The 17,983-nt window shown below is 46.6% G+C and overlaps 1 protein-coding gene across 1 annotated transcript in view; it reads right to left on the bottom strand.

Moving 5' to 3' along the window:
* Positions 1-1,162: 1,162 nt before the first annotated feature.
* ASS1 (argininosuccinate synthase 1) overlaps positions 1,163-17,983 on the bottom strand; it is a 72,834-nt gene continuing 56,013 nt past the window's right edge. The window contains exons 12-15 of the mRNA XM_066579737.1: positions 12,260-12,391; positions 8,655-8,811; positions 4,905-4,970; positions 1,163-1,502 (exon numbers count right to left, since the gene is read on the bottom strand). Of these exons, the coding sequence (XP_066435834.1) occupies positions 1,451-1,502; positions 4,905-4,970; positions 8,655-8,811; positions 12,260-12,391 (407 nt within the window). The 3' untranslated portion in view covers positions 1,163-1,450. The remainder of the gene's footprint in view (positions 1,503-4,904; positions 4,971-8,654; positions 8,812-12,259; positions 12,392-17,983) is intronic.

A 17,983-nucleotide genomic window follows, 5' to 3' on the forward strand; every position in this document is an offset into this window, starting at 1 on the left:
GAAGACTGACGCATAAGAAGACACAGAGAAGAAGAGTGTAAAGCAGGTAACTCTACAATATTGTGGGCAGTAAATGCTGCTGGTGCTCTCTGTATGGCTCAGGTTTTCATACATACAACACATGTTCTCTGCACACATTGCATTTGAGAATCCAGATGACCCGATTTGTTCAGGACCCAAAACCTCACTGTACGCCCGATGTGGAAAAGAGTAAAGTAAATCCAGACACTCTAATAACTGACATCTGCCTCAACCTGATGCGCTGTTAATTAACATGTCACATATGTGGGTTTATATGGGTTACATGCGATTAGTCCAAATGGGGCAGTGTCCATACTATACTGTACTGATCCTGAGTTACATCCTGTATTATCCTCCACAGCTACACTCACTATTCTGCTGGTGGAGTCACTGTGTACATACATTACTTATCCTGTACTGACCTGAGTTACATCCTGTATTATACTCCAGAGCTGCACTCACTATTCTGCTGGTGGAGTCACTGTGTACATACATTACTTATCCTGTACTGATCCTGAGTTACATGCTGTATTATACTCCAGAGCTGCACTCACTATTCTGCTGGTGGAGTCACTGTGTACATACATTACTTATCCTGTACTGATCCCGAGTTACATCCTGTATTATACCCCAGAGCTGCACTCACTATTCTGCTGGTGGAGTCACTGTGTACATATATTACTAATCCTTTACTGATCCTGAGTTACATCCTGTATTATACCCCAGAGCTGCACTCACTATTCTGCTGGTGGAGTCACTGTGTACATACATTACTTATCCTGTACTGATCCCGAGTTACATCCTGTATTATACCCCAGAGCTGCACTCACTATTCTGCTGGTGGAGTCACTGTGTACATACATTACTTATCCTGTACTGATCCTGAGTTACATCCTGTATTATACTCCAGAGCTGCACTCCCTATTCTGCTGGTGGAGTCACTGTATACTTACATTACTTATCCTGTACTGATCCTGAGTTACATCGTATATTTTACTCCAGAGCTGCGCTCACTATTCTGCTGGTTGGAATTGGAATCTAGCCATCCATCTTCTTTAGTAACACACTCCGGTTTTGTGCTTCCATCCTCAATACATCCCGTTTCCCGCCAGTGACAGACCGCCGCCGCACGCACAACCACTCAGAGTACACGGCTTTTATTTATTTTTAATTGACTCTACAGAAATGATGTCCTTTAATATCTGCGCTGTTAACCCCTTACACCCCACACAATCTCCCGGTAATTGCTGTTCGTAGAGCAGTCAGACTCGTCTAACCTGCGATTTACTGCACAAAACATCTTCATTGATCACAGCAGCCAATCAATGATTGCGGAGAAGAAGAGACGGGATGGGAATAAGACGCAATAGGCGCTGCGCTCCTCTTCTGTTGCCGCGGCTTTGTTAGGTTCTCTTTTTTTTCTCCTGTTCTATTTCGCGGGAGCGGTGACCTTCTTCCCCAGTCGGTGATATTCTTTTAACCTGTGAAAAAGAAAACAAAAGGTGGGGGAGGGGAGGAGTAAATTAGTGAAAGGTCAAAGTCATTATGTCATTCATGCAAATGAAAGGAAATGAGTTACAAGGTCAAATGTATCTGATAATAAGACAAGGACGCGCTTTATTACAGGCGCACGAATTACACGGCGAGGGGGGGGGGGATTGTTATTCCGAAGCGCCTTGAAAGTCGAGAGGGTGAATGAAGATCACTGGCGATTCAGACCTCTAATGGGGAGAAAGCATTTTATGCAAATGCTGCCGAGGTCCTGACAAAAGCAGTAAGAAGGGTTAACCTCATCAGGGCGATCACTCATCACCGGGCGGATTCGTATAGGACGCAGCCTCCCATGCCAACCTATGTTATCCTGTATACGGTGCGTATGAAGGCATCGGTGGCTCACTAGGCACTAAGTGGATCCTTTATTGGACCCCATCTAGTAGCGTTGGACCTTTTTTGCAGCAATGCATCGGGGCGTAGATTCTGCAGGAATATCGGTCCCTGCGGACAGGAAGCTTCTTGTAGATGCTGCAGATTAGATCAAGTTTTGATATGTTCTGATCAGCTGACAGGAAGGGGTCATCGGTTCATGCTGCTTGCACAAATTCTGCCCTCCCATCAGCAACAGAAATCTGAATTCCTCCAACCAGGACATGTTTTTCTGCTGCTCTGTGATACAAGTTTTGCGCTCTTTCGCCCGCTGGAGTCTCGTCTTTCTGTTTCTCTTGTCACAATGTCGCTGGAGCTGGTCTGCTGCTACAGCCAATCCGTGCGGAGGAATGGCGAGTAGTGCGTTTACACGTGTTGGATGGAGCTCCAGCGGTATAATCAGCTGCTCTTGACTGCGCCAATGACCAGGCCTCAATGTGGATTCACACTGCAACTGATCCACGGAAAACACGTCATGTGATTTTATGCCGCACTCCGGGGTCACGGTGATAAATATCCATGCTGGGAAGCACCAATCATGAAAGGGCCGGGGCTCTAATAACGGGACCGTTCAGAGTAGATCCTACATCAGGGCCTGACATGTAAGATATATGTAACCGATGGCCACAATATTCCTTCTTTGCTCGCCACCCCGCCCCCCCCCGCATCATACTTTTTACAGTTTCACATAAATGAGTTGAAACGTACATTTTTTAGATACATGAAATAGCATTTAGTTTATATAATGGGGGATACGAGAAGTTCAGATGCGTCCGCCATTAACGAGAGGCTCCGTCTTTGGTAAGGATCTTGCGGTTTGCTCTGTAATATATGGATAGACATGTCTATATACATCAATGTAGCAGTTGGCAGTTTTCTACCACAACTACATTAACCCTTTAATGACACGGACATTTTTTTTTGCATTTTTGTTTTTGTCTCCCCATTTCCAAAAACACCCATAGCCAGAGGCGTAACTATAGAGGATGCAGGGGATGCGATTGCACCCGGGCCCAGGAGCCTTAGGGGGCCCATAAGGCCTCTCTTCTCCATATAGGGAGCCCAGTACTATGAATAAAGCATTATAGTTGGGGGCCCTTTTACAGGTTTTGCACTGGGGCCCAGGAGCTTCAAGTTATGCCTCTGCCCATAGCTCTGATGTCTCTGCGGCCGCCGCGGTCCGGGGGCTCGGGGTGTTTTACAGGGCGAGTTGTATTTTCCAGTGGTAATATTTAATGTACTGAAAAGCTGGAGTAAATGTAAAATTAATGCAATGTTGCCATCTTTGGGGCTTATTGCTTTTACAGCAGACACACTGTGGCAAAAATGATAGAAACGTTATTCTGGGAGTCGTTCTAATAACATGAAGCTTTTTTTTTTGCTATACTACTTTAAAAAAAATGAAATATATCTTTAAAAATAAAAATGCTTTTCTACCGCCACAATTGTTTCCATTTTCCGTGGATCTAGTCGTGTGAGGGCTCGTTCTTTGCCGGGTGACCTGCGGTTTCTATTGATACTATTTTGCAGTTCATGTGACTTTTTGATAACATTTTATTCCATTTTTTCTTGAAGATAGGGCGACCAAAAAAAGCGCAATTCTGGTGTTGTTTGTTTTTTTTTCTGGATGCTTTTACCGTGTGCAATAAATAATGGATTACTTTGATAGATCAGACTTTTTTGGATGCGGCGATACCAAAAATGTTTATTTTTTATTATAACAATGGGAAAATTATTTTTTAACAACTTTTTTAATATCCTTTATTTTTTTACAATAATAAAAAGGTTTTTTTTACTTCCTTTTTTTTTAGTCACCATAGGGGACTTGAACTTGGAATCGTTTGATCGCTTATACCATATACTGCAATACTTCATTGTGTTAAGATGTGACACAGGCCTGTCTTAATAGGCCCCCTGCCAGCATAATACTCAGATGATACTCCACCATCTCAGTGCTGGTGGAGTGTTTTGGGACCTCCAAATCGGGACGTTTAAATGCCGCCATCAGAACGGACAGTGACATTTAAAGGGTCAACAGCCACACTTGTCATGAAGTCTGATCATGATTGTTATGTGCGGGTATCAGTTGGCTTGACTTTGAAGCTAGCACCATCATATAGGATGTACAAGTATGGCCTATAGCAAGACAGAGTTAAAAAGAATGACATTCGGGCTCAACGCCATTATTACTAAGCCACATTGCCCCCATCCCCTCCCCCAAAACTTGCAGAGGGTTCAGAAAAGGGAGTATGACTTTATAGTTGCAACATACCTCCATGCTTTCCATTCAGAGAAGGGCCTGGGGTTACTTAGTACATGAGCCCCTTTATATTATTACCAGTGGGGCCCGAGCGCATATTACGAACCTCACATTAAAGAGGCTCCATGCTTCTAGCAGAGTAGAGGGGGGAACCTCCAGTGATTTCCGCAGGCGCCGTGTTATTTCAACACTTCTGCCGCCAACTACAGATGATCTCGGTTGATTCCAGCAGCCGGACCCCATATGATCCGCTATAGCAGACTCCTATTACAGAGTCGTTTCCTCCTCAGATTCATCTTTTACATACATTCACTCTCCTTTATCAGATTCACCCTTGTTGTCCATAATAACCAATCGAAATGCAGCTTTCATTTTTCCAGGGCAGGTTGGAAAATGAAAGCTGTGCTCTGATTGGTTGCTTTGGACGACAAGCCTGGATCTGATAAAGGACATCTAGTACTTTGTTAGTGGCTAGAGAGTAGCAGTATGGCTGCCGTGGATGACAATGACTACGCCGGGGAGCTGCCCAAAGCAACCAGTGAGATAACTGCTAGCTTGCACCAGAAGGCTGCGTCTGATTGGTCACTACAGGCGACTGCTCCTCTCTGCACTCATGGAATCTTGTAGATCAAGTCCTTGTTGTCCATAGTAAGCAATCAGAGACCATGTTTAATTTTTTCAGCCTCAGAACAAACCTCACCTGACGGCGTTAATCCTGATGAATCCAGAAGCATCACAAGGCTCGTAGTCTCCCTGCTTGTCCATGCTGTGGGGAGAAGAAGATGGTACATGAGTACTGACAGGCGGTGGAGGAGTACAGAGGTATAGGGGTACAGGGGTGGTCACCCCTTATAGCACAGTGATACGGAATCTGGACATGGATCACTGTAATCACATCGCCCAACTTTTAAAGAATGAAAAGAGGGTTAATTGTAGCGGTGCGTGTAGCACTCCATGGCAAATATATTCACGTTATGTCATGTCCATTTTACACTAAGCATAATAATACCATTGCATGTCCCATTCAGAAATAGTACATCTTCATGGCCACCCTCAGTAATAATACCTCTGCATGCCTCCGCTGAGAAATAATGCCCCTTCCCAGCAATAATGCCTCCCTATGCCCCTGCTGAGTAATAATGCCCCCTACATGCCCCCACTCAGCAATAATGCCCCTGTATGCCCACTCAGTAGTAATGCCCTTGCATGCACCCTTTCAGTAATAATACCCCTTCTCAGTAATAATGCACTTGCATATCACCCCTTAGTAATAATATCTCCATATGCCCTCTCAGTAATAATGCCCTGCATGCCTCTTCTCAGCAATGATGCCCCTTCATGCCCCCACTCAGCAATATTGCCGTTGCATGCCCCCCCTCAGTAATAATGCCCCTGCCCAATAAAGCCCCCCCTTTGGCTCGCCCTGCTGCTTAGTCTGCACAGCTCCAGTCCCCTGCTCATGATCACCTGATCGCTGTGGCCAATCCTCTGCCTTAGCATTGCTACCGCTGATGCCAGTGTTTGCTTGCAGCGATCATGTGCTAGCTGCCATGATCACGCTACCTAAAATTCAGAAGGGAACCAGAACGGCGCGCACCAGAGCAGAAAGGGGAGAGAAAGAGGTGAGAAGAAACTGGGAGATGTGCAGAGTAACCCGGCAGATGTACCATTCAGAAGTGTGGGAAAGCTGAGTGGTTAGACGGGTCATGGCGGCCATATTTAACACTGGAAACTCCAGCTTTCCTACACCCCAGAATGACAGCCATGACTACTTCTAGAGTAATATATATAAGCAGGGAGTGTATCACTGGCCAATCAGGAGTCTGGGAAACCTGGGTGATAATGGCGGCCATACATGCTGTTCTAAGACTCTTAAGCCCCCCCCAAGCCCCTTCTCCGTGTCCCCACCGTCCCCTCCTAGCTTCCCGCTTGCTGTTAATATCAAACTTACTATTACAAGGAGATTGAAACACGGGAATTGTAAAATCAAACCGCCGCCGTGTCCTGCCGGCTTCCAGCGCCCCCCACCCCCCCAAATAGAAATTACCACCAAAAAAAGAGCCTTGAGAATGATTTTACCTCCCTTGACGTGAAAGTAAAGTATGAAGGAAAGAGACACAGAAGAAAAGCGGCGCCTTTTATTTTTGCTCATTGAAGTGACTCTGACCTGCTCTATAATTACATTACTTTATACCCACTGAGCGGAGGCATTTCCACCCGGCGCTGGTTGTAGCAGCATGCTCGTTCCCCCTGCTTCCCGTTACGCTGTCATTCAAAAGCTTTCAAAGCAAAGATGCAAAAGTCAAGAAGAAGAAAGGCAAATGGTTGGAGACGCGGTGAGTATAAAAGCCGTCTCTCTACTGATCGCGCTCGCTTTAGCGGGTTGTTTTTTTTTATTTTTTTTTTTCCTCTTCTTTTCACTTTATTCATCTAATCTCCCCGAGAGAGAGAGAGCGAGAGAGTGACATAATGAGAGGGGTTGGATGCGGATTGAGAAGCTGCTGATTTGGAAACGGACAGGAGGAGGTGGGAGGAAAAGGCGCCCGAGGTAAGTGGGTGGTGGAGATAATACGAGAGCTCCGTCCTCCGCTCAGGTAAAATAAACAGAGGTGGGATATCGCGGCTTCGATGTTTACAGAAAGCACTCGTGGCGGGCTCATTACAAGATCATTAAAGCCCTTGGGGCAGTGATATGTGAACTCTGAGCAGTGATTGGTGGAAGCCATGTAAGACCGGCGCGTCACCGCCGACTCGACTTGGTAGCAACAATGTTGCACCCGTTGCAACCCCAAAGCATCGAACGGCGCGATACTCTATATACCAAGCAATCTAGGTAAAGAGGATGTTTACATGTAACGTAATTGGTGTGGAAAATTTGCACCAAAATTTGCAGCAAATTTGGCATCGAAGACCACATCAAAATCCGTCGGTGCAGATTTGGTTGCGGATCTGCAGTAGACTTAACCCCTTCAATTGGAAGAGTGAAATCCGCTGTGGATCCGCAGCAAAATCCAAAATATGCTGCAATTTTTGCTATGGGTTCGCACCAAAACCGGCTTCGTATGAAGGTACCCTTGGACTTCTCATGGATCAACAGTGCTCAGTGTGCATCAGGTAGGCAGAGAACTGGTCCGGCCATCTTTGTTTGTCTGGGACCGGAGGGTCACGTTAAAGTCTAAAGTGAAATATATAAAGCGCTATATGCAAAGCGTTTTTGTTTGTGGAGTTTTTATTTTTTTTTCACAACGCAGCACTCTCTACATATTGTGTTTTTTGGCGTAGGCTTCTCTACAGGACTGAAAAATCCCAAAATAAACACAGGATTTGTAATACAGGTCATGAGCTCTGCTGCATCGTTTGGCATCCTCAGCTCTTGGTTGCTGCACTGATTGTGTGGTCAGGCCCCGCCTCTAATTGCAGGATAACAGCTGGGAGGGGGTGGGCCAGACTACACAGACAGTCAGCAGTGTAGTCAGGGAAGCTACAGTACAAGAGATAAATTAAGCTGGACTGATAATGAAGGTATATTACAGATCTGTGTTGTCTTAAAGGGATCCTACTCTTTTAGGAGACAATAATAGGGAGTGAATAGAAGCATTAATTCACACTGGGCAGATTTGCTGCAGAAATTTATATGACCGTCTCATTCATCTGAATGGAGCCGCTGCAGAAATCTGTGTGCTTGTCACAGAAGCAACCACATTAACATGAATGCAACGTCTTTTTCAGTTGCAATGCGTTCAGAAAATGAAGCTCGAAATCGCAGCATTTTTACTGCGATTTTGAGCGCTGTTTTTTGAATACGTCACAGAGGTTAACAGCGTTTTTAAGGGTCAAGAGTGGTGTTGTCTCTTCTTAAGGAGAGCACCCAAAAAGTGTGTGGAGACACTTAGTGCAGGAGTGGGTCAAGGGGGGGCATTGTCTCTCACCAAGGAGAGCACCCAGAAGTGGTGTGAGAAGACACCGGAGAGGTAAGTGAGGAGACTTATAAGGCCATGCAAGCTCCTCTGGGTAATTTATGCAAATAAGGAATGCACCCTATCATTGTTATGGGTGATGAGGCGTGTTAAAAAGTGCTAAAACATACAAAAAAATAGACCAGACGAGTCTGTGAGGCCTCATTGAAATCAATGGGAGCGTTGTATCAAGATTAGCACAGCCCTTGGGACCTATGGGGTAATAGGCGGCCGGCGTGAGAGCGTCCTAAGAGTGCTATCGCATACACCAAAATATTTCACAAGACTCTGCAGAATATTTCGTTGTGCAGAAAAATCCGCACCAAAATCTACAAGTCTAATGTGCAGATTTTGACATGCATTTGAAAATGGCGTAATCCTGCCGGCAAATCCGCGTCAAAATCTGCATTTAGACATTCGGATTTTATCAACTGAATGTTCAGAAGCAGAATGTGTGAAAGCACCCATACACACCTCCAGCGACCGCACCTTACCTGACCAGCTCCTCGTTATACAGGGTCTGCGGCGACTCTCGGCCCAGCACGTATACCTGCCCCTTCAGGACAGACACCTGCACTTTGCCTTCCACCAGCTCCTGGGATTTGGCGATACAGGAGCGGACAAACTCGCACTCAGGGCTGTACCAGAAACCTGCGGACATAAGAGCAGAGAACGGATCAGAACAGAGACAGTCCAGAACCTAAAAAACCCTGACCGGTCACCTGGTAAGTTGGGTATTTGCCCCACTGTTTCCGATTATCCGAGGCCTATAGGTGACCTTGTGACACGCTAACGGTTACCACATTCTGTTTACTCCACTGGCGGTATTTCGTGCTTATATAGGTGACCCATACTTTTAGCCCCCTCTGGCTCCCACACTGACATTATGGACTGCGGTGAAAAATAACGCCAACAGTAATTCTCCATCCAAACAGTAGTTGCGCAGATTTTGTCTAAACATTGCTGTACCCACCCGAGACCAGACCGGTGCGTCGCTCATATTTCACTTTAAGTCTCGTTTTCTTGTCCATTTTTGGCCGGTGACACATTAAACACGAGATCTGGGTTATTATTTGGAAAGGACCCTGATACGTTCCCATCTATTCTCACATGGCTGCAGTGTGCGCTCCTATTATCGCCGTCCGTGAACTGCGAGAGGAACCGCGGCGGTGACTTTGAAACATTTGTATTGTAATCCTAGAAAAGCAGCAGTCTACATGGGCAGAGCGGAGGCCACATAGGATGACTCCGCGCCCCGCCATGAAAGACGCCAGGCTGCGGCCTGACCTTGTGCCTTATCAGGGTCAGGAATCAGGGACCATATGGACTTGTGAGCGCTGGGAGCCGGCTCAGGTGAGCTCACCTTCCATAGCATTCTCCTAAGGTAATATTAGTCACAGTCAGAAGAAAGGACTTCCACTCTCCTCCCGGGAAAGGAATACCAGAGCACATCTGTCCCTAAGTCTCCGCCAGAGCGGCCGTTCCCCTGGGCTAAGCTGACGTTATCAATTAACTGGGCCTGAAGTAACAGAAAAGGAGCTTTTTGTAACACGGCGGGGGAATAAAAGGGCCTTAAAGAGCACAACCCCCTTTCTTAGTTGTATCTTTTCCAATATGGCCGATATTCAAGCTCCCACAGGGGTCGTCACTCAGCTCTCCCATAGTTGTAATGCAACTCTGTCCAATGGAGTTTAGGAAACCTGGGTAATGACCCCTGAGGTAGCCTTGATGACCCCTGGGGGAGCTGTACTGGTGGCCATACTGGTCGATGGGATTGTTAAAGCAAACCTCTGTGAATGATCGGGCAAGAACGCAGATTTGTCCAATTGGTTGTGTGAAGCTGAACCATCAGCCAATAAACAAGCTCATTCATCAGGTGATCGCATATTGTGCGCTACAGAAATAATTATCATCAACCCATCTCACCATGTGAGCGGGCGATGTGCTGCGGACAACACTGTATTGGAGACGAAGGATCACATTAAAGATCGTTTGTCCGCAATGCAGAGCGCACCGCCTTGTGCAAGGGCCTTTTAAATGAGCGCCGATTTCAGTAATTGGCACTCATTACATGACTCGATATGAGGTGTGTAAAAGGATCTTAAGTGTTTGTGTACCAAAAAGTCTTTAATTCAAAGGGGTTGGCCAAGGCTAGAAAAACGTGGCTTTTTTCTTCCACAAATAGCGCCACACCTGTCCACAGGTTGTGTATGGTATTGCAGCTCAGCTAAATGGAACTCAATAGGGCTGAACTGCAATCCCACATACAACCTATAGACAAGTGTGATGCTGCTTTAAGAAAAAACAGCCCTGTTTTTTTTAATCCTGGACAAACCTCTTGAAGGGGAGGTGGCTTATAAGGATCAATTCATATGTGACCAAATGTCTATATCACTTATTTTCGGTTGTTTTATTTATTCTGACAATGTCGATGGGCACCAACAACGATATAATGCCTATGGGGCCTGGCCAATGTGAAGAAACAGCCATCAGGATTCTTTACACCTTCATGTTTTGTTCTCCCAGAGATGAGCAGGGTAATATTGATTGATAACTGGCTGGATGATATGTATGATATATTGGCTGCATGATATGTATGGTCATCTTGACTAGTCTGTTAAGGAGGCGCCCAATGCACCATGCAAAGGCTTTCAAAAAAATCACCCTGTTTAGTTTTTCCTATTTTTTTTTCCTGATCTGATCATTGCAGCTGGCATGTGACTATTGTGCTTGCTCTGGGGTTGCCATGGTAGCATCAATAGGGTAACTCTGCATAGACTTCGTATCATGTAACCTCCACTTGTAAAAGCACATTCATAGGAGTGTAGATCATGTGACAGGAAGTCCATCATTTGATGCTGCCATAGTAACCTCAGAGCAAGCACAATAATGACATCACCGCAGTTGGTGGAAGAGGTAGAATCTATCCCGACTCTGTGGAGGAGTAGGAGGGGCAGTAAACTTTTTGTCTAATGCTGGAGTTCTTCATTAAGTAGTTTTTCCGAATTTTCAAATGCCTTTTAGTTATGATAGTTGGCTCACTTACAGGGGCAGCTCTTTAAGAAAGGGTGTGGTCCCAGTAAAATATTTGTATAACTAGAGCGAGTGTCTTCTCTGGAGCACAGAAGAGACATTTGGGCTCCTGTTAATTTCAGCTACACTGATACATTGTAACAAACCCTCAGCTGGCATTGGGATAGATCTTGAATTGAGGATCTGAAAGTTCCAGAACTCTTCATCATATAGAGTTAAAGGGGTCGCTCCACCAAAATAGGTTATCCCCAACCACTGATCAGTGGGGGTCCGACCACAGGGACCTTCAACAATCTCAAAAACAGCTATCTGTAGTGTCCATGAATCAAAGGAGCGGTGGTTGCACGTGTGCTGTCACTCCACTCATTTCAATAGAAGCACACCGCTCCCACTGATTTCCATGGGAGTGAAGCCAGTGCTTTCACTTCCTGCCCCAACTGCTGATGACGTCGCCTCACCCAGGGCACCAACAGCAGGCCAGATAATCAACTGATAAACAGGGATCCCAAGCCGTGGATCCCCGTCGATCAACTACTGATAAACTATCCAGAGGATATGTCAGCAGTTGTAAAAGGCTGACATACCCCTTTAATTCCTTTCTAATCCATCTTTATGTTGGTGGGAGCACCGTTTCTCTGACACTGAGGGCAAATCCCCTCTTTAGAAACAGATGATAATATTCTGTCCACCTGCAGCCACCACTAGAGGGAGCTCCCTGTATACGTTTTATATCGAACATTAAACTCAATATTCAATTTGTCTGCAGTGAGCTCCCCCTAGTGGTGGCTGCAGGTAAACAGAATTGTATCGTTCTACCCTATGTCTTTGCAGAGGATTTGGAGATCTGTGTCAGTAAAATAACCACTAAAAAGGTAAATTATGTCTTAATTAGAGCAGAATGTTGGACTACAAGTGGACCAATTGTTAAACTGGGGACATTGAGGTTCCGCTTCATTTAGGAGCACTCTGATGTCATCGCTGTGGTGTGCAGGCATGACAATGTCTTTATTAGAGGATGTCACAAGTCAGTGACTTTGGAAACATGTGATAGTCGCGGGTCACCTACCATTGTAGACCTGCTCGGAGAACCTCAGGGACAACTGCTGCTTGATCTTGCGCACTTCTCGGTCCATGGTGAACGTCTCGATATCTAAGTGAGCGTGGTACAGTATGGTTCCAGCCGGCGTCTCGTAGATACCTAAGTCAGGCAGGGGGAAGGGAGGAAGGAAGAAAAAAAAAAAGACAAGGATACATGAATACATGAAGCCCAAATTGCTGTCAAATGACACCATTAATGAGGCCGGTGACAGCAGAACTGCAGACGGACTTCATTCACTCTCAGCTTGCTGCAAAGTGTGTGTGTCATTACTACCCCGCTGGGGGCAAAGACAGACCACTTCGCACCTTGTGGTGAAAATGTGTAGATTCCTCTTTTTTGAAGAGGCTGAAATGACAGGTTTCAAGAACTGATCGCTTCACCGTCTCTAGCCCACCGGACTCCCGCAGAAAGGCTGTAATTAAAGCCAAGGAGAAGGAGAGGCGGCATGGAGGAGAAGGGCCTGAAATAACAGTTCTCTATAGACCCCCCTCCTCGCCTCCCCTCCCTTTATTCCTCTACTTCACTCTCACTTTCGGCCAAGCATAAGCGGTTAGGAAATAATACTATTTAAAAACAGCCGTGATTGGAAGGCTCGTCGGCTCACGTCGCGATGGAGAGCTGTACGCCAGGCAACAAAGCCGAAAGTCTCTCTCTCCCGAGGATAACTGCTCATTTAGATAAGTGTCCGCCAGCTTTGGAAGGCAGCCGAGCGGAGTGACAGGTTAATTCTCCGCCTGTCAGAACAATGTTAAACTATGTTGGACACCAAAACCTCTAACTTGGTAGGTTCTGAGCGCCGAGCCAACGTAGGGCTAGAAAGGCAGCGAAAAGATCGCCCTGCAGATGCAATACGGCTGGCAATAGTATCCCATTGCCATCCGCACCTGATAGGCTACGTCATTTCCCCTTTAAATATATAGAAAGAGTGGAATTAGTTTCCGGGAAAGCCGGGGAATGCCATAGAAGTCATCACTTTCTCTGACTCATGAAGCCTCGATATATAATGATACATCCCCAACACTCTGCATAGGATTAGAAAAACATGGTGTCATTTTTTTCTAAAAACAGCGCCACACCTGTCCGCAGGTTGTTTGTGGTACTGCAGCTTACCTGCATTCGAACAGATTACTGAATTAGAGCTGGTTGAAAATCTCTTACATTTCTTATGGACAACATACCACCAGAAATTGCCTTTTAACAATTCCCCATACTGCGTTCAAGGCTCGGCTGACCCATGTGGTGGGAGGCAGGACCGTCTCTGCTGGCTGGAGTTCTTTCCATAACCCCGCCTCTCTCTAACTGTGCGATGGCGATGACATGTTCTACATGAGTGGCACCACTGATCGGAGAGCCTTGATTGGAAGATACTTGCCATAAAATGCGCAAATGACTGAGACGAATCTGCTCCCAAAAGGACCTACTGATCTGCGCCGATCGGCAATCTCATCAATCACCCCGTAGATGACGTAGGGGACATCACACACAACGGACAGTCATAGAACAGGTTATGGATGGAACTCTGGGCAGCAAGATAATCCAAGGAGGTATAATGTCAGTAGGAACTGTAATGGGATGAGATGTGGAACCAACTGGACCTCAGTCATCTGGAGCTGCAGGCGGTTTGATATGCTCGTGAGTGCTAGTAGGTTCCATTTAATGGTGCAAAACTGCAATGTCAGACACAACCACTGGACAAGAGTGGCGCTGTTTTTGGAAAACGGCTTCTATATTTATTCTAATCCCAGACAACTACTTTAAGCAGATCTTCCCTTCACACTGGTGGCCGCATTGGCGGACAATGCACTTTCCCACGAAAGGATAGAACAGAAAACAAGAAAAGCTACTGTGGATTTCATAACAGTTTTGACGCAAAATCCGCATGAAATCCATGCCCAACAGTGCCCCATTCAGTTCGGTGGGGTATCTGTGCAGATTTCTGCCGCTCACTGCTTTGATATCCACCGCTTCCTAACACCGATTCTGCATCCTGAAATTCACATGTGGATGTACTAGATCCGCACGTGCATCCACAACAAGGCGTGCGAAAATTCCCCGCAGACATCCGCACTTAAACATTGATGACCTATCCTCCCAGCACTTAGGATCCCCGCCGATCAGCTGATCCTCCAGCCTACTGTCAGTGTAGTGGGCCGGACATCATCATTGGTGGTCAGAGCCGGACGTATAATAGGAGGCATCACTCCCATTGATTTCATTGGGACTCAAGTCCTTATTACCCTTCTTGCCCTGACCTCCAATGACAAGGTCCAGCCCGCTGCATTGACAGTTGGCCGGAGGATCGGCAGAGATCCTAATATTGATCAAACCCCCGACAATCTACTAACTACTGATGACCTATCCTAAGGAGAGTTATTCAATAATAAAGTCCCAGAGAACCCCTTTAAGACTACATATATTATCTTAAGGAGAACTCCACCCACAAAGTAAAACTTTAGTTTTCAGGGGTGTTTATGTAACATCAGGCCCCTCGTTATCCTAACTGCTTAGGTACTTCTGATGGACGGTTCTGACAACCCTTTAAACAGAGAGTTGGTTGTTCCCGGGAGTGACAATCCACTTCACCATCAACTGTCACTTCTAGAGATGAGCGAGTATACTCACTAAGGCACATGACTCGAGCGAGTAGTGCCTTAGCCGAGTATCTCACAGCTCGTCTCTAAAGATTTGGGGGCCAGCGCGGGTGACAGGTGAGTTGCGGGGGGGGGGGGGGGGGGGGAGAGAGAGATCTCCCCTCCGTTCCTCCCCGCTCCCCGCCGGCCCCCGAATCTTTAGAGACGAGCGTGGAGATACTCGGCTAAGGCACTACTCGCTCGAGTAATGTGCCTTAGCGAGTATACTCGCTCATCTCTAGTCACTTCCTACCCGATAATATGATGGCCAATGAGATCCCAAGAGAAGAGGGGGTCCCACTGATGAGCACGATGCACCCCCCTGGGAACATCTGCTGTATCTTTACTGCAATGTAGTGTCTATACAAAGTAACAATATAATGATATAATGTATGCAGGTGCACATATTTACATCCGCACTGCACTCATCACAGAACACATACAACATATGACTATCACCAAGGCGAGGAGCTGACAGATTAAGGCTGCGCCTCAGGACTGAACCGAACAGCGCCGAGTGGACCCCATTGACTATAATGGGGTCCGGCCGCTTTCCCCCGGATGTAAGAAAAAGCACTTTCTCTTCCGGTATTTTGAGACTGATCTGTGGCAGAATCTCCAATCGGAGGTCCCAACGCAGATGTAAAGCCCCCTTTATCTGGAGGCCTAGATTCAGATTGTGCAGAGTGTTCCATGATCAGATATTTACACTATTCCTATAATCCAAAAAAAAATCCTCGACTGCGCTGCCTGCCCGGGTCTGCACCGCCGCATTACAGGAGGTAACAGCGTGAATAGGTCAAGAAGATCCAGGAGAGGAGATTAAAGGCGCGGTTTGTGTTTAGCCGGCTCTACATGGAATAACTATCGTCTGAAGAATCGCTTGAAACAGTCGCTACGGCGAATGAATTACTGTTTGTGCGAGAGATTGTTGTTCACTCGTTCTTCGATCTTGCGATCGCCGAAAGACTTGTTGGGAGCATTTACATGGGACCAAATACGTTCGTCTGCTAGTTGGGGGGTGTGAGGTTCTTTAGCAGGCTTGTATTTGCAATTTTGACCCCTCCCCAACGTAAACCCATTGGTTGTCGAATCTACTGGATCACATAAATATGCGCAGGTGATCTGGGTGCGCACTCGCTGCTGCGGATTCACGCTTTCAACTAGACAGTCCGTGCTGCGATGAGTGTATTTTTGAAGACCAAAGAAACGAGAGACCGCGGCAGGAAATGAGGACCAGCAGGGACCCTTCAGTTGAGGATCACACGTACATATATATGTGTTGTCAGGAACCAATGAGCTGTAAGCAGGGGCAGGAGGCAAAATGGTAAAAAAAAGCAAGAACCAATCAAGTGTCCTGTGGGAGGAGCACAATGAGCAAGGACACCTCCCTGCAAAGTTGTTGGCCAGTCTCTGAAAGACAATGATTTCCCGTTTACACCGGACCATAATTAATCATCCAGAGAGAGAGAGAACGCGTATAGAGAAGAGAAGCCATTCATCTGCATGTGACTCTTCACTCCGACTGATAGATCGCAGCATGCTGCACTATTTTGGTGTCATTCTCAAACCAGAATCGCACATTCCAGTCAATAAAAAATGGGATGCGACTAAGATTTTATTCCCCCCCCCCCATTGACTTCAGTGGGAGTCTAGAATTCCTTCACTTGGGCCACCTTCCATTGTTTGGATGCGCATGAAAAACGAATGACCCTCAGGTGACACTTGAATAGCAAAAAATGGTACAAAGACTGATATATATAACGCACGCACGCCAGCAGGGAAATCAGACTGTTTTTTCCACCTGTGTGAATAAGGCCTTACACAATCCTATTCTATATGCACTATTATTGGGGGGTCTTAGAGCTGGTTGAACGGGACGTAGCAGCTGATAATGGGGGTCCCATTGACTTAGTCATTCAGACACCCACAGAGGCTACATCAGCGTCAGTCTGCTGTCCTCCAGTCAGTGCCCACCGATAGGTACAGCCCCACCACCCCCTAGTGGCAGGACCCTCAGGCTGGTTAGATGTCGCCAGAAATTGAGCTGTGGCTCCCCTTACCTTTGGGCTATGTGTATGGCATGCACCCGGGTACCACTGGCACGTAATCAGGCTCAGCTGGTCCTCTCAGATGACTACTGATGGCTCCCTCTCCCCGGTGATGAGCCAATGCGGCCGTGAGCCCCACGTGGTGGCGGTCCAGGACCATCCAGCAGAGATCTTTATTTGCCGCTGACCCAGCTGACATCTTGACAGCTTATTACGGCCGGGAGTTGTCAGCAGAGATGTTGTGCTAAACCAGCTGCAAAATAATCTGCCGGTGAGCAGGGGGACATCTTCCCATTTCCAGTGACTCCAAAATTACTCCCTTCAGAGTCCTCAGGAGTCAGCGCTAAAATTAACTGGCAGGAGACGGAGAGTGGACGCCACCGGAGGAGAGGCGTAGGAAAGATGGGGGCCGAGACCAGGGACAGCGTGCTACTGAGCGGCCGTATCTAAACCGATCATGTGCGATACAGCCTGCTGAGCTGCTGTATCTAATCCTATCATGTGTGATACTGTCTGCTCAGCCGCTGTATCTAAGCCTATCATGTGTGATCATTTCATGTGTGATACTGTCTGCTGAGCCGTGTATCTAATCCTATCAAGTTTGATACCTTCTGCTGAGCCGCTGTATCTAAGCCTATCATCTGTGATCCTTTCATGTGTGATACTGTCTGCTAAGCTGTGTATCTAATCCTATCATGTGTGATACTGTCTGCAGAACCACTGTATCTAATCCTATCATGTGTGATACCGTCTGCTGAGCTGCTATATCTAATCCGATCATTTGTGATACCGCCTGCTGAGCTGTGTATCTCATCCTATCATGTTTGATACCTTTTGCTGAGCCGCTGTATCTAAGCCTATCATGTGTGATCCTTTCATGTGTGATACTGTCTGCTGAGCCGCTGTATCTAATCCTGTCATGTGTGATACTGTCTGCTGAGCCATGTATCTAATCCTATCATGTGTGATACTGTCTGAAGAGAAGTGTATCTAATCCTATCATGTGTGAT

Source organism: Eleutherodactylus coqui, chromosome 10 (genome assembly GCF_035609145.1).
Source record: "Eleutherodactylus coqui strain aEleCoq1 chromosome 10, aEleCoq1.hap1, whole genome shotgun sequence".
In the NCBI taxonomy this organism is placed as follows: Eukaryota; Metazoa; Chordata; class Amphibia; order Anura; family Eleutherodactylidae; genus Eleutherodactylus; species Eleutherodactylus coqui.